The 27,832-nt window shown below is 35.8% G+C and overlaps 3 protein-coding genes and 1 long non-coding RNA gene across 4 annotated transcripts; 2 read left to right on the top strand and 2 right to left on the bottom strand.

Annotated features, from left to right (window-relative positions):
• Window positions 1-917: 917 nt before the first annotated feature.
• Window positions 918-7,809, bottom strand: LOC101742905 (protein arginine N-methyltransferase 7). The gene is made up of 9 exons (XM_004931543.5): window positions 7,438-7,809; window positions 7,098-7,345; window positions 6,641-6,886; window positions 5,370-5,548; window positions 4,243-4,468; window positions 2,847-3,619; window positions 2,165-2,313; window positions 1,618-1,783; window positions 918-1,084 (listed from the first exon to the last, which is right to left on the bottom strand). The coding sequence occupies exons 1-9, from the start codon at window positions 7,638-7,640 to the stop codon at window positions 977-979; spliced, it is 2,298 nt and encodes a 765-aa protein (XP_004931600.2). The 5' UTR covers window positions 7,641-7,809; the 3' UTR covers window positions 918-976.
• Window positions 7,810-8,266: 457 nt separating this feature from the next.
• On the top strand, window positions 8,267-10,652 carry LOC134199672 (uncharacterized). The gene is made up of 4 exons (XR_009974256.1): window positions 8,267-8,783; window positions 8,960-9,031; window positions 9,489-9,609; window positions 9,701-10,652. It is a non-coding gene; the product is annotated as an uncharacterized LOC134199672 (long non-coding RNA).
• Window positions 10,653-13,256: 2,604 nt separating this feature from the next.
• Window positions 13,257-17,368, top strand: LOC100127128 (cytochrome c1). Its single transcript, NM_001112759.2, is given in 7 exon segments — window positions 13,257-13,333; window positions 13,645-13,695; window positions 14,555-14,703; window positions 15,012-15,138; window positions 15,702-15,819; window positions 16,440-16,621; window positions 16,790-17,368. Coding segments are annotated over 7 exon segments (927 nt in total). The 5' UTR covers window positions 13,257-13,264; the 3' UTR covers window positions 17,021-17,368.
• Window positions 17,369-18,869: 1,501 nt separating this feature from the next.
• LOC101742606 (condensin complex subunit 2) lies at window positions 18,870-26,734 on the bottom strand. The gene is made up of 12 exons (XM_004931542.4): window positions 26,347-26,734; window positions 25,708-25,866; window positions 25,219-25,419; window positions 24,750-24,912; window positions 24,255-24,363; window positions 23,796-23,969; window positions 23,206-23,333; window positions 22,731-22,934; window positions 21,870-22,110; window positions 20,901-21,072; window positions 20,183-20,293; window positions 18,870-19,817 (listed from the first exon to the last, which is right to left on the bottom strand). Exons 1-12 carry the CDS (start codon window positions 26,470-26,472, stop codon window positions 19,515-19,517), a joined length of 2,091 nt encoding a protein of 696 aa, XP_004931599.1. The 5' UTR covers window positions 26,473-26,734; the 3' UTR covers window positions 18,870-19,514.
• Between the last annotated feature and the right edge of the window lie 1,098 nt (window positions 26,735-27,832).

Below are 27,832 nucleotides of genomic sequence, written 5' to 3' on the forward strand. Positions count from 1 at the left end.
CGTATCATCTTATTGCTTTTGCAAATTTGACTTCATTAATTTTTCGTACTAATAATTAGTCTACAACTATTATACAATTTTTTTTTGTTTCGTTTATTTTGAGTAATACTTGTCATATAGGTACCGTTAACTGCCCGCTTTGGTAGAAATAGGTACCAGTAAGTGTTGGTATGATTAGTGTTAAATGGGATTGACCTAAGCTACATAAGTCACGTGGTCCTGGCGTTAAGGGCCTGCTGGAGTCCATGAAGTTCTTAAGACATGAGATGCATTTCATAGCAGTGAAATAGGAAAATCTTTTAAAAAATCACGACAGTTTTTCTCTGAATTTTCTCTGAGGTTAGCCATGACCGACGCTGCCCCCATACAGCGGATTTTTGACCGTTAGCAAGTCGTCGATCCACCCATAGATAATACACATAAATTAGTTATAGATAAGCAACTCAAGCTTCAACAAAAATGTTTACGGGCGTCGGCCACTAGACGACCTCGCTTCGGTTAGTTTCTCATTGCTCCTGTAAATGACAATAACATATTACCTATCATATATTTTATTTTTAAATGAAGGATTTTGTAAATTTTCCGACACCTCAAATTGATAAAATTCGCTCAATTTGTCTATAAGAAATAAAGACTTGTATGATTTTTTTTTTCAGAGTTTAGTTATACAATAATTAAATGCCTTAATTTTAACAACGTATAAGTATAGGGGCATATGTTACAAGATGCCGCTAGTTTATATACAAAAAAAATGTCTTAAAAAAAAATTGTCTTAAAGTATCGCAGTTTCAGGGCCCTGGGTCCAGCTACCCAGGGTGGATTAATTATAATTAATCTGGCCGCTGATGTCGATATAATCCACTCTTCTATTCTTCTGTTATGGGAGGGTATTATTACAAAATAAAACAAAATATATCTACATTGTTCACGTCGTTTTAATGCATCAGATATACATAGATATTAGCAAAATACAAAATTATTCATTACAGACTAAATCTAAATTGACATTAAATTGTCCTTTTTCAATGTCGCAGGCGATTTGATAGCTCCATTTGTCTGAAGTCTTCATTGTAAAAGTCTTTTTCTAGAAGAAACACATTTTTTTATTAAATAAAACAATTAAAGACTATCAAAAAAAATTAAATAAAAAGACAAAGATGAAATCGAACATTCTAAATGTTGCACCTGTACCCACTACAATACGTGATTGCAACTCTCTAGTTCTCTCCACACGGAGTCAGAGTGTAGACATATAGTGTGTCGTATCGACGATATCAAATTATTTATTTATTATTATTATTGTCATAATATTTCTAATGGCTTTCTAAATGCACATAACAAAATAATCCAGTTTATCTAATCGCTGCTTATTGATACTCAATTCTACATATCAAATGCTCGTCGCCTTAAGTACAGTATGCAAAAAAAACGCTAACTTTCGATGAATCAGCTTATTAATAAAAAACTAATTAAATCTCATTTGTACAGTATAACGGCTGCCCCACGCTTAAATGCACGACTGCTTCGTGGCAGAAATAGGCAGGATCATGATTCCTACCCGTGTGGGCTTACAGTACGCCTTACCACCATCGTTCAAGTAAAGTATAACAAACTTACAAGTATTTTGACCGCTTGTCTTGTGTGAGGATCCCATTCGATATTTTCGCCTAAAACAGGACTCTTTATTGGACCTGTGACTATGTCCTTTCCACCAATGTTCCACACTGCCCACAACGCGAATCCATTTATAGTTAATGTAGTACCTTCATCGTCTTGAGATTCTCTGTAGGAAAAAGTATATACTATAATAATCTATTTTTTTTGCTATTACTTATTTTATATAGTAACTCGTAGGTTTCTGAAGTTACTATGAAAATTATTAACAAGAAGTCATTACATGCTTTCATAAAATTTTCACAAAAATTCAAAGCAAGAATATATATATTTTTTATTATTATTAATATCCTTGCAGGCGAACATACGGCCCTACTGACCGAGTTTGAGTGGTTAGTGACGTTCTTGGACATCAGCAAATTGCAATCTGGCAAATCAGCCAGGGGTTATGTACAATCCGCAAACTCATTTTAAGGACATTTCATAATTTCAGCACTAGAACGTTGTCCGATCCAAAAACTTCTAAAACTACCTAAAGTAGAAAACTTACATTATTTGTTGTACGCCATTAAACGCGTAAGTAGGCTTCAGGTCATGAAAATCAATTTCGATCAGCTTCCTCGGTACGCCGCGACATTTACTCGGGTACTCCCACAGAGGCTGAGCTTCCACTTCTGCGTCGCTTATCAGTCTAGAAGTCTGTAATACAACCAATTTTTTTTTTTCTTACTTATATGGGTGGACGAGCTCACAGCCCACCTGGTGTTAAGTGGTTACTGGAGCCCATAGACATCCACAACGTAAATACGACACCCACCTTGAGATATAAGTTCTAAGGTCTCGGTATAGTTACAACAGCTACTCCACCCTTTGAACCGAAACGCATTACTGCTTCACGGCGGAAATAGGCGGAGTGGTGGTACCTACCCGTGCGGACTCCCAAGAGGTCTTACCACCAGTGATTACGCATACTATCATTTTGCGGGTTTCATTTTTATTACACGATGTTATTCCTTCACCGTGGAAGTCAATCGTGAACATTTGTTGAATACGTATTTCATTAAAAAAATTGGTACCCGCCTGCGGGATTCGAACACCGTTGCATCGCTTCATACGAATGCACCGGACGTCTTATCCTTTAGGCCACGACGACTACATACGACTAATAAATAAATAAATATTTGAAGTCCAATGAAACACCAAACTAATTTTGTAAACAAACAACATCATACCTCGACGAGTTCGTCGAATTTGGACATATCAATCCCTTCGCAGACGCCGAGCGGCACCCTTATTTTGTGTAAATTCTGAAATTCCACCGGCACGGCCCAGAACTCGCATCTCTCCGGTATGACCGACAAACCGCTGTTCAATTTCTCCCTATACTTAAACAGTAAATAGGCAATTTTCAAATTCTCCCAAGGCAATATGGCACTGGTGAAACTAGGATCGCCTACGACATTGGTCACTTTCTTCAAAACGTCATCGCCGGCTTCCGGTATAACAGTCACGTTGCTCAGCTTATTCTCGGCGATGTAATCCATTAAAATGCCGACATTCATTTTCATCTTTTCGACAATGAAGACCTCCTTGGCACCCATTTTCGCGGCCGACAAGCCCATGAAATTGCTTCCATTCAAATCCAGGACAATCGAGTCGTTCGTTATTTCCTTCTTCAGTTGAGCCAAGAATTGTTTGCTTCGCCTACCGTCGTTCAAATACGAGACGTGAGTCCTCGAATACGCCATGTGAACTCCACATTCACAGATCGGCCGCCGGTAGTGTTGTGGTTTATGTTCCGTTTCCACGTAGAACCACAATGAGTATTCGTCCTGGCACGAAACCAGGGTTGCCTCCATGCTTTTGTGCAGTTCAGTTTCTTGCGGTAGATAGTAAACCGCCTGCATCCAGTGATCGCGCCACGGAATTGTGTCCTGCGGCGTCTGAGACGAGATATCGGCATCTGGATGACTCCACCACGGCGCGCAACTCAAGGATATTTTTCCTGGAATAAGCAAATAGTTTGACGAATTAACACTATGATAACGTGTCGTTCATAGCTTGTACCCAAATGATCAGACAACTGAAGCGTCAGCAATTAATTCGATTACGTTATGTTGTACTTATCGTGAATGTTTTCTTTGATTTTTTTTATGATTATTATTATTAATACAAAATTTTTCCACAGTCCACACAGTCGGGGAAGCTAGCGAATGGCCTTCTCAATAAGCCGCCGCACGGACCCCTAGTCTGGAAACTCCCTTGCCAAAGAACTTTAATCTTCGAATAAACTGTTGTTACTATAATATACTGTTTCTTTATTGAGACATACACCGATCCCACACAATATGTTCCACAGAGAATACCACCACCCTAAACGATTCCCTCAACCGATATATAAAACATTAGCCATTTATCACGTGAATCGTACTTCTATTAGCGATATTTTTTATTTTCTTAGTTGGATGGATGCGCTCACGGCGTACCTTGTATTAAGTGATCACAGGAGTCCATAGACATCTACAACGTAAATGCCGGCACCCATCATAAGACATGAGTTCTAAGATCTCAGTTTTTACAGTACAACACAGTGATCAATAGGAAATAAATAAGTACACAACAACAAACCTTCTTGATCCATATTCAGCTCCCACCACATGAACACCAGTTGCGCTTTACCGGTGGTTACCACTGAGAACTCTTGCTTCACAGTTCTCTGCATGATAATTGGAGTAGCGCCCGACCAATCATAGTAGAACACCGGTATCTGATCGGATAGCTCTCGGAATGATTGACGCGATATTTGAGACAGCTGCACGTCGTGAACAGCGGCCGAACCAGCACATTCCTTGATCTGAAAGTTATAAAAAAAAAACGTTAGTTGTGAATGACACTAGGGAATCTTCGACAAATTTCACTATCACCATCCATCCATCACCACCATATATTATATATTAACAAAACCATAAAAGCTTTAAAGTTTATCTACTTCATTGTTTTTTTTTTTAAAGATATGCTGCTTGCCTTTAAACATATTGTTTTCAAAGAACAAACGAAAGATTTTTTTTTATTGGATTGTTACTGTACATTTTTATTAGTATGTTTTTATTTATATATCTAATGTATCTATGTATCACAATAGAATCATACTGTTATAGTAGTGTTTTGTATGTATTCAAAAAAGTATTATTAAAAGTTTGTGTACAATTATGATTATAGAAAGAACTTTTTATACACAATATTTAAAATATAAATATGGATGTTTAAGTGAACTTTCACTGACCATCATCGCACTCGGACACAGACAAGTTGCTGGTTTCTACTCAGTAATAAACTTTTTGGTGCATACATGAGTAAACAAGCTCATGACTCATCTAATGATAGTCAGTTGTCTGAGCCCAAAGACATCACAAGTTGCTTGCTGCTATCCACCCTGAGACATGAGGTCGAAATTTCAGTTTTGTTTTATCACAGAAATATCTTTTTCTAACTTAGCACATGACTATTGAAAAATAAAAATTGGCATCATGGTGGTATGTACTCTTCTGGACTGACAGTACCATCTACTATTAGAGTCTTCCATCTGTCATTTGAGGTTTAATGAGTGATACACTATTCAGTTCAGTTCTTAAACCTCTAATTTTTAATCGAGAATGTGTGACCGCTCCTCAAAAGAAATGGGCAGAATGGAAGTACACGCAGTACAGCCATTTTAGTCTTCCTGAACTGATAATAGATTTTATATTAGTACAAACCTTTTTAGGAGTCTTGAGAATAATTTGCAAATCTTCATCAGCTAGATCATTTAGTTTATTCCATTTCTGCAAAATTGGACATTCAACAACTTGAGCGTATATGACAGCTGAATCTGGCACAACTATAGCATCTTCTTCTAATAGGAACTTGTGCGCATGAGAGAATGTTGACAGAGCTCCTAGAATTAAGTATAATCATTTTTATTTTATGTTGTGTTTCATAAAATTTTATTTAAATGATTACAGTGGTGAGTAAACTCCAATTCACGTTCTTTATGATCTGGACCATTTAATGGTTGTTTACAACATACTTGTCGTCGTGGCCTAAGGGATAAGACGTACCATTAGTGTAGAGTGATGCACCGCTGTTCGAATTCCAGGCGGGTACCAATTTTTCTAATGAAATACGTACTCAACAAATGTTCTCGATTGACTTCCACGGTGAAGGAATAACATCGTGTAATAAAAAATCAAGCTCGCAAATTTTAATTTGCGTAATGACTGGTGGTAGGACCTCTTGTGAGTCCGCGCAGGTAGGTACCACCACCCCGCCTATTTCTGCCGTGAAGCAGTAACGAGTATTGGTTTGAAGGGTGGGGCAGCCGTTGTAACTATACATGAGACCTTAGAACTTATATCTCAAGGTGGGTGGCGCATTTACGTCGTAGATGTTTATGGGCTTCAGTAACCACTTAACACCAGGTGGGCTGTAAGCTCGTCCCCCCACCTAAGCAATAACAAAAAAAACTTATTCAATCACACCACACATGTAAAAGCAACTCTTTTCAGTGCAAGATTGCTTCAAATTTATACCACAACATCCAAGTTATGTATACTCAAATTTCATACACACATACTAACACAAATTTTTCGATGTAACTAGGATATTCATAATTTTTTAATTATTTGTGGTTCACTTTTGCAGTATTTCCGTTAAGTGGCTATATAGAACTGTACATCTTTACCTCTTACAAGATGTCTCAAAAACTTATTAAGTTGGTAGTAAAGTAAATTACACATAAACACGTAAGAGCAAAGTCACAAATATTTCATTAATAAAGTCAATGAATGATACTTTTACTTAACTGAAAGCATTATTAACTGAGTTATTTATGGAATTAAAGTTAACAAAAATAGAAGAAAAAAAAAGCCCTAGCCAGTTTGTTTCACTCTTTTCAAGACTATGGCTCTGTTTAGAACTGAACAAAATAAATTAATGAAAACTTATATCATATTTCATTAAGAAAATATTTGAAATATAAATTACTTACCTTCCCCAATTAACTCTGTATCAAACACTTCAGTGACTAGAATGTTAGCTTTTTGTTTCATATCTCCATTTTCACCAACAGTCAGTTCTGTAGATCTTTTTGGGATAACAGTTACCTTATCAGCCACACCATTGCATTCCAATATCCTGAGACAGCATTCAGCCATAGGTTGAAAAGCCTCACAAGCAACAATAGTGTCAGCACCTGATTTTGCTGCCATTATGGAGAGGAGCCCTGTACCTGTGCCTATAATAAAAAGATAAATTCTTGTTACTTCCCTACATATACTTCAGTTAAAAAATGGCAATTATTATTTATTTTTCAAGTTTTTTTTTTCAATTATAGATTTTTATTTACGATCACAGCTGCCCAAATCTAATGCACCCAGAACAACAATCTTGAAGTTACTGATATAAGCGCCGGTGCCCCCTATCAGTATATCTGTACATTGAATTACCAATATCCAAGACATTGGCTTTCTTTCCATCATTGTGCATTTTCTCAATAGCCAGTTTCAAAGCCTTGCTATATTTTTGGTTCCTCTCAGTATCATGCAGCATATCAGCGAAGGCTGATCTGGCGATCTCTTGGTGATAATCGTTGTCTTCATCTTGCATATCCCACTCAGTACAGCCTGTTAGAGGATTCCTTTTTTGCGTGAAAACCTTCATCTTACTTCCAATGCGTGATACACAACTTTTGAATCTGTCAATTTGAAAAAAATCAATATTAAGAAAGATGGATTAAGGTACAAAAAGTGCCGATTTCAAAATGCACTAACTTATTGTATAGCGTACCTTTTGTGACTTGATGCTAATAAATAGTTAAAAAATGTGACTTTATATATAGTATTCATATATTTACACGCATATCTCTGAATGTTTTCCTCATCAATTCTTAATAACTTTTGGACAGTGCAATCGCCGAATTCCGGGTTCAACAAGATATGCAGGGGGGTGCAACTCCCATACAAAGGAAAAGAACATTCAACTAGCGTCATCTTTAGGAACCGGCGAGGTCATTTTTGAAACGTTTTGGCCTTAATGAACTAATAAACTCACTAGATGGCAGATACGAGTTCTGACTCAATAAAAAAGGTTAGCGTACTTTGAAGCAGTGCTTCCACTTTTAGGGAATTCTCCCTTTTTTAGGGAAAAATAGCTGATATTTTGGATGATAAAGACAATTAAAAAAATACCAGGATTTAGGATATTTCGGGGTAAAAAGCAAAGCCTATACTAGTAACTGTTGTGAATTTTAAAATAAACGATAATTAAAGTAAAACAATGAACATTTTATTTTATGGAGAGAGAATGACATTAAGTCGAGTTGACAAGTAAAAGAATAAAACAGAGTTGTGTATAAAAACTATAAAGAAGGTTTGATTCAACAGTAACCCTCTAGTAAAGTAAATCATAGATTAAGCCACTGCTTTTTTCTTAGGGATTCCCCAGAATCCCAATAAGTATAATCCGCCGAACTTTTATTTACCTATTTTCGTTGATGTCACCAGAACTTACTTGTATTGTAATATACAGGTACTTCATGTACCATGAAAGATTATCATGGTAATTTCATTTACGAAAACCTTGTAATTGTCATTTCACTTTTGCTAGCAATTCCTTCTTCAAAGACTGAGGTGGAAAGATTATTCAGTGTTCTCAAATGTAAAAACTGACAAAAGAAACAGGCTTTCTAATGAAACCCTGAACGGCTTGCTTCATAGAAAGTTCCCAACTTTGCCAGCAAACAATTGCTCAATTTTAGAACCGAACAGTGTTAGGTTGTGTGCAGCAAAAGAATATAAAAGCAATGCGTCGACTTCCTTGAAAATTCTAATCCTATAGATCTATGATCTTCTGGGGGCGTTTATATTATATATACCTACATTAAATAATATGCTGTGGTTTATTTTCTGTATTTTATTTATGCTTTCTATATAAAGGATTTATGAAAGTTGTCTAGGAAATTTTAGGGAAAATTCAAAATAAACTAGGGTAAAATGTGTTAAAAAAAACGTAAGTGGAAACACTGCTTTGAAGTTTTCAAAATTCCAGGGCCGTAAAACAATCTCAAAAAAAAAAAAAGTTTTCAAAATGTCGTAACGATTTAATTTTTTAAATCGTTTTTTTTTTGTCTTGGTGTGAGTTATTTTACGTTGTAGAATTAATTTAGAGCATCTTTTAGCTTTATGAGAATATTAGACGATTAGACATTGAGAAACTCCGTTTTGAATTCTCTTTAGACATAACTTGGCTCCAATACTTTTTTCTTCGTTAGCGTTTCGTAAGCCTGTGTAACTATTTTCATTTCTTACAGAAAGTTTATTATTGAAAATCAGCATGCCTCGAAGAACGAAAATGAAATGCTATTTCGGATGCCTTGATAACGGTGAGTTTACACTATTTTCCCGGTATATTATTTGCTAACAGAATTATTATTCATAATATAATTAAATGAATTAGCACTAACTAATGGTCCTTCCTATTTCTGCTGCCTAGCTATCATATATGTTAAGTTTGATCAAAACAGTCGGTATTAAGTCTCGTACTATCACACACACACACCTCAGATAATAAAATTGTCTCGAATGGGTGGAAGTATTTATGTTTTGCAACTCAGCGTATTATATGCTTATTGTCAAGTGGGCCCGAACTAGTTTTTTGGAATGATCAATCAGTCATGCTTTCCTGTTTAAATAAAATACAGCACAATTGATCTCACATCCAAAGTTAGGTGATGGCATTCACGTTTTGTTTCCTGGTGTTTGATAACCAAGTTACACCAAGTGGCCTGTGACCACGTTCATCCTTCTACCCAATATAAAATAATGTTTTTATTTTTGTAGACAAAGGTTTGATAATGACAAAATTTTATGGAAAAATTATAAGGAGCACTAAAATGTCTGAAACATGAAAAGATTGATGCACTATATTTGAACCAGAACGTGTTATGTAATATATTAATTTGTAAGTATGATTACATTAACACTAAATTTTTCATGGTCGTATTTTTTCAATATTTGTTACATACTTAAGATACTTTGTTTCTCCGTTTCAGAAGAGAAACTGATTCAGCAAGGAACGTGAACTCTCAAGGGATCTTAATTTTTTTTAAATATGTTTATAATTTTTAAATGAATAATTGAAATAGTTCTTAAGAACTAAATTGTTTGTTTTAAAATAGGTTGTTTAGTTCTTATAGTTATAATACGTCTTATAGTTACGTTTGAATAGTTGTAATTAGTAAGTTAGTAATATATGAAAATACTGATATAAATTTTTGTAAATAACCTTTTGTAAATTCTACGAGAAGATGATTTTAATTAATGATCAAAAGTCAACGGTCTTCAAAAGCATTATTTGCAATTATTTAGATTAACTGTGGAATATATTTGCTAAGTTGTGTTTTCTGTATGAGCAGATATAAATGAAAATGCCCAAACATGATTGTTTCTTACATTTTCATTATGTGAAATCAATATGCTTGTGACTGAGTATATTAATAATTTATTAAAACTTCAGTGATAGACAGCAACCCTTATGGCACTGCTGAAGTTTATAAGCACTGGTGACCACTTATCATGAGCCGGGTTGCGTGCTCGTCTGCTGTTGAGTGCAATAAAAATTTTCGAAACCATTTCTATTATTTAGATGTAATATTAATGTACATTTAATTTGGATTAAAAGATAAATTTACATTTTATGTTTGCATGTGTATGTTTATAATTCATTTGCATGTAACAAACATCAGCTTCTTTTGTGACAAAATGCAAACTAATGGTTTGCAATTAATGTAATTAACTTTAAGATGATTTTCTTTCAATCTGCTGTTTGTTTCATCTAGTATTACCAAAGCTAAACCATCAGAAACGTCAGAATAGAAATAATTTAGATAGGGAATAAAAGTATAACTAATGTAATCATGTCTAAAATTACTATAAGCGTCATTAAGTACAAACTATCAATATTTAAGAGTACTTTTTAAATCATCATTACATTTTTTAAACATTTTTTGTTTTTTTTTTTGTTTTTCAAATCATGTAACAAAACGTTTGTGCAGAACAAAATGTCACATGTTATGAACATGATTGTGGGTTAATCGTTTCTTAAATTTCTAAATATTTATAAGAATGCTAAGATTAATTTAGTATTCAGTTTAGTGTGTGTATTATCTCTACAATGCTAGTTTAAATGACAATTATTGTATGACGAAGCATAGGTAGTGTTTATAGATGTAGTATTTTCATACATTCGGGAATTGATGTACTCCAATTTCTGAGCATATTGGTACAAAACAACGCGTCATTGTGCTTATAATAATTTTTAATCAAAAATTCCAATACAAATATTGAATGTTATGGGAACAATGCACACCAGCGCCACTTTGACAGTTGCCAACCCCATTAAAGATACAGGGCTGCCAGAATAAATTTTAGATGGACGGGTCAAATGAACTTATTGATCCCTTTGCTTTATAATTTTACTACCCTTATCAAACAACATTTCTTCGATATGTTTTAATACTGACTCCTATGTTATTATTATTCTTATTGAGATAAAAAGTATACCATAAGTGGTTTATATAGCAAATCAGGTCACTAGACCTGAGTAGACCTGGATGCCCTCTGTTATGGGTACCAGAGACTGACATACATACTTATATGCGCTTAAATATAATTATAAACATATAACTAATAAACACCCAAACAAAGAGCAAACAAACTTATTCTCCAAACGAATGTTTGCCCGATGTGAGAATCGAACCTGCGACCCTCGGCGCAATGGTTCGAGCCGGTAACTACTGCACCACCGAATCAGTCAAAGTAGTGAATTATTTAACTTTGTTAAATTAGTGTTTCTTCTGCTTTGAACGTGTAGATAAAACGGACAAATCTATTTTTTTGTCCTGCACGTGTTAAAATTTATTTAAGAAAAACACTATTTTTATCCTTTGTAGTATGAATATCTACATATATGTATATAAAATTTCGGTAGGCTTAGTGTTATAGTAAACTGGAAATATAACTCAATAGGAATTGTTTGATGAATCGCTTTACTAGGAATAAACCTAAGTTTTCATGTCACATTAAGCCTCCTTTTGTCAGTTTGAATTTTTAATGTGACTATACTTTTTTTTTTGTATAAATTCTTGATTTCTTCTTATTTTTATACGCGGCGGAGACGTGGACTTTGCGACAGGTGGAGAAAAAGAAGGTTGATGGTTTGGAGATGTGATGCTGGAGACGAATGCTTGGTACTGGAACTCAGCAATAGGCAGCGTCTTTCGGCGCTCGTACGTGGGCGCATACTATAATTTTATGGACATATCTCTCGGCGAAGAAATATCTGCATAGAGCGCCTTTTCGTTCCAGGCAAACTAGAAGGCACCAAATCGCGTGGAAGGTTGTCCATGCAATAGATCGACCAAGTCAAGTCGGCATGCAGTTGGCGGTTGTTTGCATAAGTGTACTATACTCACCACAAACCGGGAGAAGTGGCGATTGCTCGTGAGGCGCATAGTATCTGCCCACAGCAATGATACTGAATGACGAACACGACCGCTCTAACAAGAGTGATACGACAAAGGAGATACTTTTTCGAAACTTATTTATTAACTTTATTTCTTCCTCAATAGTTATATATTAACTTAATAATCACATGACCATATGCTCCATTTTTGTGGCGTCATATTTGAAACCAAAAGCATATCGGAGGCTGCGATGAATTTCTTGAGGGCTCTGATCGATGGGCTCAGCAGGACCATATTATCTGTATAACTAATGCTGCTTATAAAACTCCATCAATCGAACTGCAGACACCAACACTGCTGAGCTCATTCGGTATGTCAGCCCCCCTGCCTGACACAAACTCCTACTTACACTTACACATCCGATAGCGAACCCGACTATCTTACCACATTATCCTGATTCACATACCAGTATTTAAATAGTGAAATAAGTTTTACCGGAGAGTCCGTATCACTCGATGATTTTCGTTATTGAATATTCTATTGAATGATCGTTTTATTTTAATTTGGTCCTCCTATTGCTACACTATAAATTGCTTTATTTACTTTAACTTAGTTTCCATTGACGGTAAATGAATATCGGACACACTTTACTTGATATTACAAATTAAGTTTCTGCTGTAGATGTAAGTATTGCAAGCTTAAATGACAAAAACAAAACGAATTTTAATTTTGAAACAAAAAGAAGAAAGGAAAATTTGTATGAGTGAAATAATATACGAATTATTGGGGCGATATGCTGGGAAAGATTTGATGTGGAAGGCGGAGGATCGTTCATTGTGGCGGACTATGGGAGAGGCCTACATCCAGCAGAGGAGAGATACAGATGATGAAGTATTGCATAACATATTTATGATCGAAACCTTGCCGTCAAAAATTGTAAAGTATTCAAAATATCGGAGATTGTAGAATGTGTAAGTAAAGAAATAATAAACGACGTGTTTTACATCCAGAAACTTGAAAGCCTTCGAAAAAATACTGTATAATGACTTTGACTTCTGCCAGAAAAAAAGTTAATCGACCTATTTTTACCTCTGGCATTTTAGCTGTAGATGTCATTTTAGTCGTCATCTTTCATTACGACGGTTTTCAAACATGGCGGCCACCGTCGGTAGGATTTGTGGGGCACGTCTTTTGAAAAAATATGGTCTAGTTTGGCCTCAGGTACTAAAAATGTTCCTCAGAATCCCGTAATTCTCTAAAAGTAATTAGTGCTTACAGTACGATAGACATGTATGTTATCAAATGCGACAAAGTTGAAGTTCCAAGTGTCACTGAAAACTGGTGAATTTATCAATTTATAGTTTTTATCCAGGGTTCATAAGTTTTAATTCAAACGACGCTCTGTATGAAATGAATCCAATTAAATGTTAATATATCCGAGTGTGTAGAAAAAAATTGGATCTAAAAGTGATAACCTATTCTGCATTATGTAACAAGTACATATTAATTCTAATGCTGATCGAACATTGCAGGCTTGTCAGCTGTCCACCAACACTCAAGGATGGACAAAAAACAGAAAAGTGGTAAGTTTTGCTGTAACAAAATTTATTTTCCTACATAATATTAAAGCTACTAGTTTTATGAATTTTGTTTGCTTTTAAACTTTGTATCCTGAAGTTTTTGTGCAATTATCTTTAGTAACGAAGATTAAAAGGATCACTTAAATTAAATGATATTAAAAAAATAAATTGTCAATAATTACATAAAATATCAAGACTTATCAGTTGATGTTTGCTGATATGAAGAGTAATAATTGATTCATTAGTTAAATATTGCATCTATAAGTTTGATGAAGTCTGAAAAATTTATAATAACTAATTATTAGTAATATTAGTGTTGCTAATTTATTACGTATTTGAAATAGCTCTTAAATAACATTAAAATTTTATAAATTTAAAGATATGTATCTGTAATATTAAAGTTGAGTGTCACTTTATACACAAATATGGTTTTATGGAAACTTGACAAAACAGACTAATGATACTACTACTATGCTAAGAGTTATGGATTTTTTTTTTCCAATAATTAACTGACAAGAATAGTTTGGCTAGATAAATTTACTCCACAAGGCTATGCTATTGTTTTTGATAAAAATAAGAGGATAACATCTCTTAAAGAGATTATCTTTTAAAGAGTTTTCCACAGTGGTTTCAATCAACCATTGAAGGAAGGAAGGCCTACAGGTCACGTACCATTTAACTAATATGGTTGTAAAAAAATAATTTACACAAAAATAGGGGTATTAAAGGGTTACAATGTTTCTAATGTGAAACAGTCTTTTTTCCAAACTATGCCATAACTCAGAGAGATAACTACTAAATCCAACAGTTTTTGATGCATTTTGTGCATGTGCTCAAATTCAATCTAATAAACGTATTCCAGTGGCTGTCCACTTTGGGAGTGGTAGGTGGAGGTGTTGGAGCTCTACTTTTTGCACTTGAGCAGTCTGTGCAGGCATCAGGCTCTGAAGCTCACCCACCTCACAACCCTTGGAATCACAGTGGCTGGTTCAGCTCCCTGGACCACGCTAGGTGAGTTTTCACTCTTAGAGTTAGAACTCTAAGCATTTAAATTCAATTTCAATAATACAACAAAAGTCATAGATAAAATTATAAAGAAAAATTAACATTAAGATGACCTTTATGATCAAAATCAAGGACGTTCAAAGTCATAATGAATATAAAAATTATGTTTATAAAACATTACTGTAAGAAAAAATACAATTTTCTTGTTTTACTGTATGAAATGGATTGTAATTGTATATACATTAGGCAAAGAAAAACATAATACCTATCAAACATCATTTGTCATAGAACACCTAGTTCCATGTTTGTTACAGTGTCCGTCGGGGTTATGAAGTTTACAAACAAGTCTGCAAGGCATGCCACTCTTTGCAGTATATTGCCTTCAGAAATTTGGTCAATGTCACCCATACTGAAGACGAGGCTAAGGCTGAAGCTGCTGAGGTCAGTCATCGGTGATTATGTCAAATAAATGTTAATTTTATCCTGATGCTATAAATAAATAAATAAATATTTACTAACAATCACGCCACGTTAACTGGTCCCGTGATAAGTTCGTAAAGAACTTGTGTTACAGGTACCAGATAACGGATATAAATGTAAGATTTTTATTATACACATACATATATTTAATAGAATCCATAACCCTGGAAAAGACATTTATATTTATCATACAAATATCTTCCCTTGGCGGGATTCGAACACGCGACCCCCCTATGTAGTGACCATGTCACTTACCACTACACCAGACGGCCGTTAAATGGCCGGCTATGATCATGTGCGAGACATTAATACCAAGCATGATATAAAAAAATGACTCTAGGGATCAATTATATTTGATGTATTTTATAATTGTCAATAACATGCCCTTTTTATTACAAGTAGTCAGTTAAAAGAGAAAAATTACTTTCATATTCATTAGTTATAGGTTTGTCCAACATAGTAAGAACAAAACTGTCATAGCAGTACAATGTATAATATTTAATTGGTAACTTGAACATTTTCAGGTGATGATTAAAGATGGTCCTGATGAGGAGGGCAACTACTTTGAAAGGCCTGGTAAACTTTCTGACTACCTGCCGTCTCCATACCCCAATGAAAATGCGGCTCGTGCTGCAAACAATGGTATGTGTAGAAAATAATAAAATGCAGAGCAAAATCTTAGTATCATTTGTGAATGGGCCCACAAGAAATCAATGTCATGAAATCCTGTAGGGAAACTAAGTAACCTTGATTTCTAAAGGTCTGGGTAGTTAATATTTTTAATAATTGCCATGCCTCTTACTATGATGGTAGATGCAGTCATGGGTATTGGTTTGAAAGATGGAAGTCATTATAAAATGAAACTGAGACATCAAGCTTACGTCTCAAGGCACATGGCTCCACTTAACAACACTTACGGTAGGCAGCGGCTTGGCTCTGCCCCTGGCATTGCTGAAGTTCATGGGCGACGGTAACCACTCACCATCAGGTGGGCCGTATGCTCGTCTGCCTACAAGGGCAATAAAAAAAAAAAAAAAAAAAAAAACTTTCACTTAATAGATTTACATTAAAAAAAATTGCAAAGGTATTATGCATTGGTGTTAAAAACATATTAGTATTATTAAATTTAATGAAATTATTGAAATAGAAGAGAAAATTTTATCTGGATTTTAAAGATCAAATTTAAATAGTGCAAGTTAATAAGTGATTATGCTTGACTCCCTAAATACAAAACTAATAATAAAAATGTTAATTGATATCAGGTGCTTACCCACCGGACTTGTCTCTGATCTGCTCGGGACGTAAGGGCGGCGAAGATTACATCTTCGCGCTACTGACTGGTTACATGGAACCTCCTGCTGGTGTAGTGCTACGTGAGGGACAGAACTACAATCCATACTTCCCAGGAGGTGCCATCTCTATGGCGCAAGTTCTATTTGACGAAGTAAGTTTCATGGATAATTCTAAACTCGTTATATATGTCCATTGGTGATATTTCATTAACAAACAAAATTAGCCTTATACAAGAAGAATAGACTGCATTATATATTATTTTCTATACACATACGAGTAATATCAACGCCCTCTCTAAATATTATATTATGTTTGGCAGGCAGCTGAGTACAGTGACGGCACGCCGGCGACTGCGTCACAGCTCGCCAAGGATGTTGCGACTTTCTTGAAATGGTGCTCAGAACCCGAACTGGACGACCGTCGGCAGATGACCATCAAAGCTATCGGCATGTTCTCCATGCTTGCCGCCGTTGTCTACTACTACAAGCGGCACAAGTGGTCCACGCTCAAGTCTAGAAAGCTCGCCTACAAGCCCGTTTCTAAGAAATAAACGCCAACAACTTACAAGTAGCAAAACAAATGTTTTAGACAATTTTTTTTTTTTCTATAGGCACAGTAACATGTTAATTGTTTATAATTAAATTAATTTATTTTATCTACCATCGCGTGTTTACTTTGTTACACGGGGTGGCTTGCTGTGACTTTGTTACCATGCGTGGTCCCGTAGACGCGAAACCGTATTATCTTATGTAATTATGTTTATAGCATTTTGCCACTGCGAAGCCGTGGCACAGTCAAATTGTAATGTTAGGTGATCTGTCGGTAACTGTGCTTGTGATTTTCCATGAAAGCTCTTACTGTGAATCAGTGTACAGTTGAATAAATGTGTTAAAATCTATTGATTTCATCTTTTCCTTGACCTTCTCTTCCAAATTATGATGCAGCCCTAATATTATTTTAATGCTAAGTGTGTTAAGTGTTAGGTGGTTTCTGGAGCCCATAGACATCTACAACGTAAACGCGCCACCCACCTCGAGATATAAGTTCTAAGGTCTCAGTATAGTTACAACGGCTACCTCACCCTTCGAACCGAAACCCATTACTGCTTCACGGCAGAAATAGGCAGGGCGGTGGTACCTACCCGTGCGAACTCACAAGAAGTCCTACCACCAGTCGTGAGCTCGTCCATCAACCTAAACAATAAAAAAACAAATTGTTGTAATTACTGGTCGTGGTGCGTCTTGCGAGGCAGTTATGTACCACCAGCCATTCTATTCCTGATGTGAAGCAGTAATGGATTCCAGTTTGTAGAGTGGGACAGCCGTTTTAGTATACAATTGAGATTTAGACCTCATGTCTCACGTAGTGATGTCTATGGGCTCCGGTAATCGTGTAACACCCGGTGGGCCGTGAGTTCATTCACCCGTCCATGCATGCAATAAAAAAATCAAATTACATGTATGGCTTGTAACAGTGCCACATCCGATTAATTTTATTTTCGTTGTTTCGATGCGCGAATGTCTTGCACAGTCGCCATTTAAATCTAAAAAGTAAATAATACTACTAGGCTAGACGAAGGAGTATCCCTGCAACCTTTTACTTGTATTGGGATACTTGGGGTCGACATTTTGAGCGATGTCCAATTTCGAAGTTATTTGGACGGCAAAGCCAAGCTGGCGTACAAAATGCTAGGCGTCCTGAACAGAGCGAAACGGTACTTCGCGCCTAGAGAAAGGCTTTTGCTTTATAAAGCAAAAGTCTGGCCTCGCGTGAAGTACTGCTCCCACCTCTGGGCCGGATCTTCCAAATACCAGCTACTTCTATTTGACTCTATAGAGAAGAGGGCTGTTCGGATTGTCGATAATCCCGATCTCACGGATCGTTTGAAACCTCTGATTCTGCAGAGGGACTTCGGTTCTCGCTGTATTTTGTACCATATGTTTCATGGAGTGGTCTGAGGAATTGGTTGAAATGGTCCCATCAATTCGTTTTTACCATCGCACCGCCCGCTACCGGAGTAGAGTTCATCCATACTACCTGGAGCCACTGCGTTCATACACAGTGCGTTTCCAGAGATTTTGCCACGTACCATCCGACTTTGGAATGAGCTCCCCTCCACGATGTTTCCCGAGCGCTATGACATTCTTCAAACGAGGCTTGTGGAGCGTACTTAACAGTAAGCAGCGCCTTGGCTCTACCCTTGGCGTTGCTGAAGTCCATGGGCGACGGTAACCACTCACCATCAGGTGGGCCATGTGGCTGTCTGGCTACACGGGCAATAAAAAAAATTAAGGATGTTTCTTATCCATCTACCTTTTTTGCTGTTGATGTATAGATTACCTCACTGCTCTTTTGATAGTAAATAATAAAAGCCAGGGAATATAAAATAAAAAACGAGCTTGGTACTTGCATACATATCTAAATATTATTCAATACTTAAATATAAAAATAAAGTCTATTCTAAAAACATCTATACAATGTTTTCACAAACTTTTTCATATATTTTGACACATGTCAAAACTTTATTTACAAGATTCAATATTTAATTACGGTACATACATCCATTGCATTTCTAATTGTGAAACGTTGATAATAGCACATTATTTAATCATCTGTAGGATAGTAAGGAAATGCGACCCTAGAAACTAATGTAATTAACTGGAATAGTGTTGCTGCAAGAAACTGACATTTATTACAATAACATTTTTTTTTACTTTCAATACACAACTTTGACATAAGGTAAGCTCTCAGATGACGCATCAAATTTATTGAATTATGTATGGATGTTGTCAAAGACAATTCGTTTTGTAGTTCAGGTAATAATGGCTTTTAGGTATTTCTTTTCTTTCAATAAATTCACTAAAAAATTAATGTAAATAACAATCAAAATTTGTGACTAACTAATATTTTATGGTCATATTTGAGATACTAAACACTAGAGTATTCAAAACACAAGTTTCGCTACAAGCCATGCTTTCAGTGGAGGTAGTGAGGAATATGCTTAAATTTATATGTATTTTAGAACCTCACCTCAAGTTGTTTTATTATTTTATCAAACCTATTATGCCAAAGTCCTTAAGGTCTTCTTGTTTCTCTAAAATCAATCCTTTTTCGTTTGCTAAATGCAAAATTGAGAGTAAAGCTAATGGTACACTTAATGATTCTCTCATATTCGGCGTCAGTTTGCTCGGAAGTCTGGAATAAATCGAAAAGAATGACGTTTCCGTGACCTCGTCTTTGGAACCTTCTGGAGTTTTTTCAGTGAGCATCTTCCAGGTACAGTTTTTCAATTGTTTCATGTCGACCTTTTTCGCCCGCATCGCGTATGGTATGAATATTTTGGCCACCTGTTGGAATACGGATGCGGAACATTATATGTTTCGTTGTAATTCTGTGTTAGTGTATTGTTGTTAGTGCAGTTGGAACAGCGCCCCTAGCGGCAAACGTTCCAACTCCATACAAATTTGAGATAACTTTCACGCTATCGAGAACATTAAAAAACTCGCACGAAGCACACAAGAGAAGAATAGAATAATTATATATATTTATCCTTGGGTATGAGTAAATCTAAAACGACATCAAGACGAAACTATTTTTTTTTGTTACAAATATTCTTAACACATACAAGACTTCTAACTCATATCCAACTGGGAATGAAACCTGTACACTGTCGTAGATCAATCGGGATCAATAATGTGACGATCGAACTTACTTTTGTTGGTGGTTCGAGCATGTCCCCGATGTCTTCGAGTTCTACGGCTTTGACTTGTTCGTGCAGGTCGCCGGCGGCCGTGGCGTCCTCGTTGCCCCACTCGTCAGCATCCTACCAAAAACAACAACTTAAGTTATGTTTGTGATATTGCTTTTTTTTTTATTGCTCTATAGATGTGTGGACGAGCTCCCAGCCCACCTGGTGTTAAGTGGTTACTGGAGCCCATAGACATCTACAGCGTAAATGCGCCACACACCTTGAGATATAAGTTCTAAGATCTCAGTATAGTTACAACGGCTGCCCCACCCTTCAAACCGAAACGCATTATTGCTCCACGGCAGAAATAGGCGGGGCGGTGGTACCTACCCGTGCGGACTCACAAGAGGTCCTACCACCAGTAAAAATTAGCTTTTCAAATATTACTTTTTTAACGACAGAATACGGTAGTATGTTTGATTATTTTTAAAACTGATTAGATTAGGTAAACAATATTAACAAGTACAACTAACAATCTTAACGAATACAAATTTTATACATACAATAAAATATCAATAATAGATGTCATTAGATTTATCGGTCAAATTGTTTAATATGAGTATCGCACGACCTCAACCAGTTGATTATTATTGTAATTAGTTGAGAAAAACAGCATCAACTGCGAGTTTCTAACATCACTGACTGGGAGAATATAGGATTGTAGAATTGTGAATGTACTCACCGGCGGTATGTTGGGACAATATGAGGCATCATTTTCATTATTGTAATCGTAGTCGCGCACCTCCTCGACCGTGACGGGCTCCTCGGGCTTGCTGTGTTCGTTGTCACGTTTCCGCGACATCGTCACTTTACGCAGTAAAAATAATTTGCAGAAGTGCGATTCGTCCAGACCTCTGCGCAAAGAATGGATTAAATAGAACTCGAAACTATCTTAGGTGCTGCTGACCTGTGTGCTTAGTGCGAGTTTTTTAATGTCCTCGATAGCGTAAAAGTTAACTCAAAGTTGTATGCAGCGCCCTTAGCGCCAAACGTAGGGAAACGTTCCAACTCCATACAAATTTTTGTAATTGGTCCTACGAAATTACTAACTTCTGATTTCGACAGAAGAGTAAACATGTTGTGGGGACCACATCTAAGGGGTAAAGACAAGAAGGAACATATAATAAAAAAAATGTGTGCGTGTACTAGTGTACACACGTAAGAAGTGAAACTTCTTTATGGCCTTATTTTTCGAAAAATGATCTACATGCAACTTTCTAGAAATTGGTTAAATAAAGTTAAATTAGATAAAGTTTAAACAAAAGGATTTTATTATCATAGACATGAATACAAAAAAGTTAAATTAGATAAAGTTTAAACAAGAGGATTTTATTATCATAGACATGAATACAAAAAAGATGGCGCGTAACGGAAAAATGTGACGCGTAACCGAAAAATGTGACGGTAAATTTTTTTCCAACGCCGATAAGGAAGTTTCACTTCAAAAGGGAAAATATTACAGTTTGATATTATCATTAAAGAATTTCCAACATTTCGAAAACTTGAGTTTTCATGGTTACCGACGAATTCGTCATTAGTTTAGAATTGCATTTAAGTTTAATAACTTTTTTTATATATATATATTTAAGATTTTTTTGTACATAGAAAGTACTAATAGTATCCTGAAGCCTGACAATAAAAAACACTCTACCTATCAATAGGAGTTTTAAAGTTGGTCTCGTTCCACGTGTGTCCCGTGGCGAGCGTCTTCCTGCTGATCATGATCTTGGCCGGCTGGATGGGCTCGTAGTCCCCGACGGGCGCGGACCGGCAGTCGAACGTGAGTCCCGCGCCTTCGAAGTCTAACTGCCGCTTCGTCCGCGCCGGCTTCTTGTTGCCGTCCGCCATCAGCCGCCCGCCCATCGATTGCGTTCGCTCGGAAAGCTTTGATGCTGTACAGCCAATGTTAAAATATGATTAATTATGTTTGCTACGGTAAATAAAGATTAAGTGAGAAAGTTAATATTTCGATTTTATTGGATTACAATTATTTATTTGTTTTTAAACTAAATAAAGTGACAGTTTATCAAATTAAACAGAAGATTCATATGTTTGGGACGGTCATTAGTTTGATAGCTAAACGAAATGCAGCACGATTCCCGAGAGATGGCAGCACCATTGCGGTAACATCGGAACTCGGCTAACTTCGATGACCACTACGACAGAGCCTAGCCGATGGAGGCGCGTAGACGCTATCACACTTACCAATCAGCATTCTTGAAGAGGGGTGTCTCCATCCTAAGAACTGTCATTCGTTTTCGTTCGCTAACGCCAAGAGAAGATTTCTAAATTGATCTAAGACAACAACTACAATAACAACAAACGTGACGTTCTAACAAACGTGATTGGTGTGCTCATTAATTCTCTTAGCTCGATCACCCTATTCGCCCCTACCATTTCTGACGATGATGTTAATAAATGTGGCTACTCAGACATATATTTATTCAATATTTAGTGAATTGAATATATAGCCCGTGCGAAGGTAGCCTTATAGATAGGTAGAATTAAGAACCTCTGTTGTTTTTGAGTCTCCAGTGCGCGGGCCCCGCCCATGCGGCGGCCAGGGAGCAGTAGGAGTACTCGAGGCGCGCGTGGTGCGGCGCGGAGGGGCGCGCGTCGGCCAGGCGGGGCGCGGGGAGGGCCACGCGCGCCACGCACGCCGCCACGGCCGCGTCCGCCTCCTCGCCGCTCTCCACGCCTCCCAGCGGCTCATCGTCTGCAAACGTTAACCTTTACTCGTAAAACGCATCGATCTTTTTTTTTTTGCTTAGATGGGTGAACGAGCTCACTGCCCATAGAGACCTATAACATACCTTACCTATTGACCTTAAAGGTCTCAATATGGTTACAACAGCTGTCCCATGGTTCAAACCGAAACGCATTACTGCTTCACGGCAGAAATAGACAGGATGATGGTACCTACCGGTGCGGACTCACAAGAGGTGTTGTTGAAAAACAACATTTATTGTACAGTTTGCAAAACTCACCATACAAATCATTGTGTAAGTCATCCTGAGGTATCGGCTCCACTTCAGCATTGACATCAAAAGCCAAGGCTTGCTGTGATAGATTCAATCTGTTCTCTTCCACCCAATTTGTCACTCTGTTTTCCCCACTACAAAATTTATAAGAATTATTTTAACCATACCCATAACATAACAATATACAAAACCACATTTTTTATTTTTATAGAATCTACTTCTATTAAAACAATCAATAAATTAATGTTAAAACTAAATTATAATTTTGCACAACACATATGATGCGTAGCTAATCATTTTGTATCAGTGTCTGATATCTACACTTTGGTATTTGTAGATTTCATCCTCAAAACATGTCAAGCAAAATAAAGTTGCATTCACAAAAATTGTTCCTATAAAATTGTTATACTAAAGTCCAACATTGGATACTATACCCAAATGTATAAAAAAAAAAAAATTTATCGCCGAGACACAATGCGCGCGCTCGACCATGAGATGTCTGATAAATTTAGATTTAGAATTGTATCCCTTGTGTTGGTTGGAACTCTTAGAAAATAGCCAAATGTTTCATTCAGCATATATATTATGGCACTAACTTGTCTTCGGTATCCGGATCCCAATTGCTTATAGAGAAACCCGTGAAAGGCTCACATAATGCATCCGTTTCTAAAAACGGCGGCAGTAACTTTACGGCGAGGGTGATGCGGTGTGACAAGTCCAACTCTTCAGGGATGTTCTCCTTGACAGGTTCTAAAAACTTGGTGTCGGTCCTGCATAATGAAACAAACAAATCTTGCATGCTACCAAAAAATAATACATCACTTTAAGTTTTTGTTTGAATACTATTTGCAATTAAGAGTAATTAAGTAATTAATTATATATAATTTCTTTTACATTGGATGAATCAAATTTTACTTTTTTACTTAAAATTAGGCTGTTGGAATATTTTTTTAAATACTTCAATTACTATACAACTAAACCATATTAAGCATTTAGATTTTAACATTAATGAGAATTAGTCAAACACAATGATCAACTCCTTCCATTACTCTTACCTCAGAATAAGCGCAAGAGTTTTGTCATGAATTGGTAATGTAGCATTGAACGCTCTATTTGATGATGTGACATCTCCTGTAGTTGCGGCCAGCCTCTCAAAAAATGGATCTATATAAAACACACTGTTTTTAAAAAAAAATTACAAACTACTTCTATCAGCACCCATGAGCCTACTAGAGAAAGAATATTTAAAATTGTAATTAGTGTTTATCTAGACACCTGTGTTCATCATAGTGGCTTATAAGGTCCAATCACTCATTAAGAATAAAATTGTAGCATATGAGATTAAATTAAACAATTTTAGGATAAATGGAATTATCTAAATTCCATTTATCCTAAAATTGTATAATTGAAATAATATGTAGACACAGTTTTAAAATTTTATTTTATTAACTCATAGGTTCATTAATTACGTTTTTGTTGTATTTTTGGTAATATGCATATGGATAGCCTTCTGGAACGCACGGGGATAGCATGTAGGTATACAAACTTACCTATACAGTCATTGATGTCGAAATCACCATTAAAAACTTCTGGATTTGCTGCTATCGCTCCTTTAGATCGTTTCTTTTTTTTCTTAATGGGTGCAGCATTCACATCTCCATCTAATGCACCTTCGTCTTGTATATTTTCATCATCTTTTTTGCCTCTTTTTGACTGGAATAAAGATGTTATTGCATAATTGTAATTAATTTTACGGTAGTAGTTTATCATTTCCACCAATAACAGTAAATGAGAAATTCATTTGGTTGAGAACAAGGTGAAAGGACTACTGGATTGAATTTAGTATCTTTCGAATCAAATATTTAGGTTACAGAGCTAATTGTGATGATGGTATGAAGTCACTTTTAGAAAATACCCTAAATACCTTAAAACGGTCCAGATCAGGTGCAGGATGACAATGGGAACTATACATTTAATGTCAATCAAGAGTAAAAATAGTATTAGTAAACAGTGGTTTACCTGAGCAGCTTTAATTAAACCACCAGCCATTTTAAGTACATCATAATGCACGGCATCAACTCTGAATGAGTATATTCTAGCAGAAGCATCAACCACAGTGGAAGCAGTTTGCAAGTTATCCATACGAGCATCGTGACGTCGAAGCATGGAAGTCATAAAATCTATCAATTGTAGATTCCATGCATTGTCTTTTGTTATTTTCTGTGAAACAAAGAAAATCGTTGAGAAAACTTTATAAATAATCAATAAATATATTTAATTTTATTAAGAAACCAAATTAGCAGTAATCTTACAATACATTTTCATCACTTTAGAATTTTATTTCAACTCAACTAAAGCAAATATATTTTACACTTACCGTGATAATAAGTCAATTCTGAATCATAAATATGAGAAAGTAACATAAATGTGAGAAGGTTTTTGAACTGTTATTTCAATTCCTTAGAATATATTATTATTATCTCATCAATTAGTTGTCAGCAAACTTACATTTTCTGCATAAAGTTTAAGGCAACCTTGGAAATGTTCTTTCTGTGGTGATGAAGACATAGTCTCCCTTCCACGACGTGGAGATGCCTGTGGGGTAGATGCAACCACGCGATCTGATGCCACAAGTGATGACCTTTCAGCATCATCATCATTGCACTCCTAGTTGTTAACAAAGATTATATTACGGAAAAAAGATTTTTATACTTTTAGACCAAATATATGTTTTAAAACTTTAATAATTACAACATTAAATTTAAATTTAATAAATAATAATAACTTTTAAATTTGCTAGATTACATTCTTATATAGTGTGAGGAAGTATTGCTAGACTTGTATTGATAAACTTAATCTAGAAAACAAAATATATTTGCAATCAAAACATACACCTAGACACTTATTGTTTTAGTATCATTGGACAATTTTTGGATTATTCAGACATGCGGAAAACTTGTTATTTTATGGTTGGTGTATTAACAATCAAAACTTCATATTACTTATTAAAAACCTAATATAATAGAATGTGACAAGAATAAAAAAAAAATCTAGTTTTAAGCTTGTCCTCTGTAATTTTTATAACTAATGCACGATTTAAAATACAGCCACTGCCTTTAAATAATTGAAGCATTCATATTTGCTCACCTCATTTCTTGAATTGGCCACTCTATTTTGAGGTATCAAACTACGTCTTCTAATTGAAGTGTTACTGCTCCCGCCAATACTAATCCTGGATAAGGCAGGCGTTGAAGTTAAAGGATTTTCCATCATTTTCCACTTCAATCGTCTTGAGTTATATTCGTATTTTTCGATTATAATTACACAAGTATATTACAAAAACAAACATAAAGTGAAATTTGTATTCAACTAACACGAAAAAGAAAGAATTACAAACTCAACGGACATTTGGAAATTTAAACAAATTGTTTGGTAGGATTATTTTGAAGTTTGCGGTTTTGACAATAATAATCTTTTTTTTTTAGACAGAAAAAATTAAGGGCTCATACAATACAGCCAAAACTTTATGTTATTTTGGGACAACGTTTATTCAGTGTGGTCAGGCCTTACAAGATGGATCGACAACCTGTTGGAATTTTGTTATGGAATCCGTTAGATACAGGTAGTCTGATCATTATGGTGAACCTTGGCTTATGTCTAGCCGTGTATATGTGTGAGCTAATGATGATTTGAAATCAAGTCTTGCTAGTTATGTAAAAAGTAAAAGTTAGCGAAATTAAAAATAAGTTGAATATCAGAACTAGACTATAGGATAAAATTGAATGAAATGAGGTAAACTGAATTAAAGTTGATTAATTGGGAATTCAGAGAATTCAATTAACTTTTTGGAAGAAGAGAAGCCACTTTTTGAGATTTTGTTTTAATTCCCATACTTAGTCTTGAGCATTTTCACAGATGCTAAATGGTTAGTCATTAACCATTATTTTAAGCTTAAGCCTGTAGAAGCCCTAGCAAAATAGTACAATTACTTAACTTTTTTTATTGTCCTCGCAGGTAGACGAGCATACGGCCCACCTGATGGTGAGTGGTTACCGTCACTCATGGACTTCAGCAATGCCAGGGGCAGATCCAAGCCGCTGCCTACCGTTGAGTACTCTCCACAAGCCTTGAAGAAGGATATGTCATAGTGCTCGGGAAACACCGTAGAGGAGAGCTCATTCCAAAGACGGAGGGTACGTGCCAGAAAAGATCTCTGGCAGCGCACTGTGGATGAACACAGTGGCTCCAGGTAGTATGAATGAATTCTACTCCAGTGGCGGCAAGTGCGATGGTAAAAACGAGATGATAGTATCATCTTAAACAATTTCTTCCAGCGCTTTTCAATTTTTTTTTAATTTTAGATACTCCTCCTTTACCAGTCCAATTGCAGAAAAAACATAATGGTCAGTGATAATTATATATATTTAAAGTAGGTACATACTTAAAAACTGTGTAAATAAGCAATATGCGCATTGGTATACCTATAATATACCTATAATTATGTTTATTACTAATACTTAAACCCTATAAATCTATATATTTTTGTATGCCATGGAGTTAATAAGTGCTTACAACTACTAACTTAATGTCGTATACTTTTACCTGTGATCTATACCTTCAATTTCCGTTCTAC

The sequence above is a fragment of the Bombyx mori genome, chromosome 11 (genome assembly GCF_030269925.1).
Source record: "Bombyx mori chromosome 11, ASM3026992v2".
NCBI lineage: Eukaryota > Metazoa > Arthropoda > Insecta > Lepidoptera > Bombycidae > Bombyx > Bombyx mori.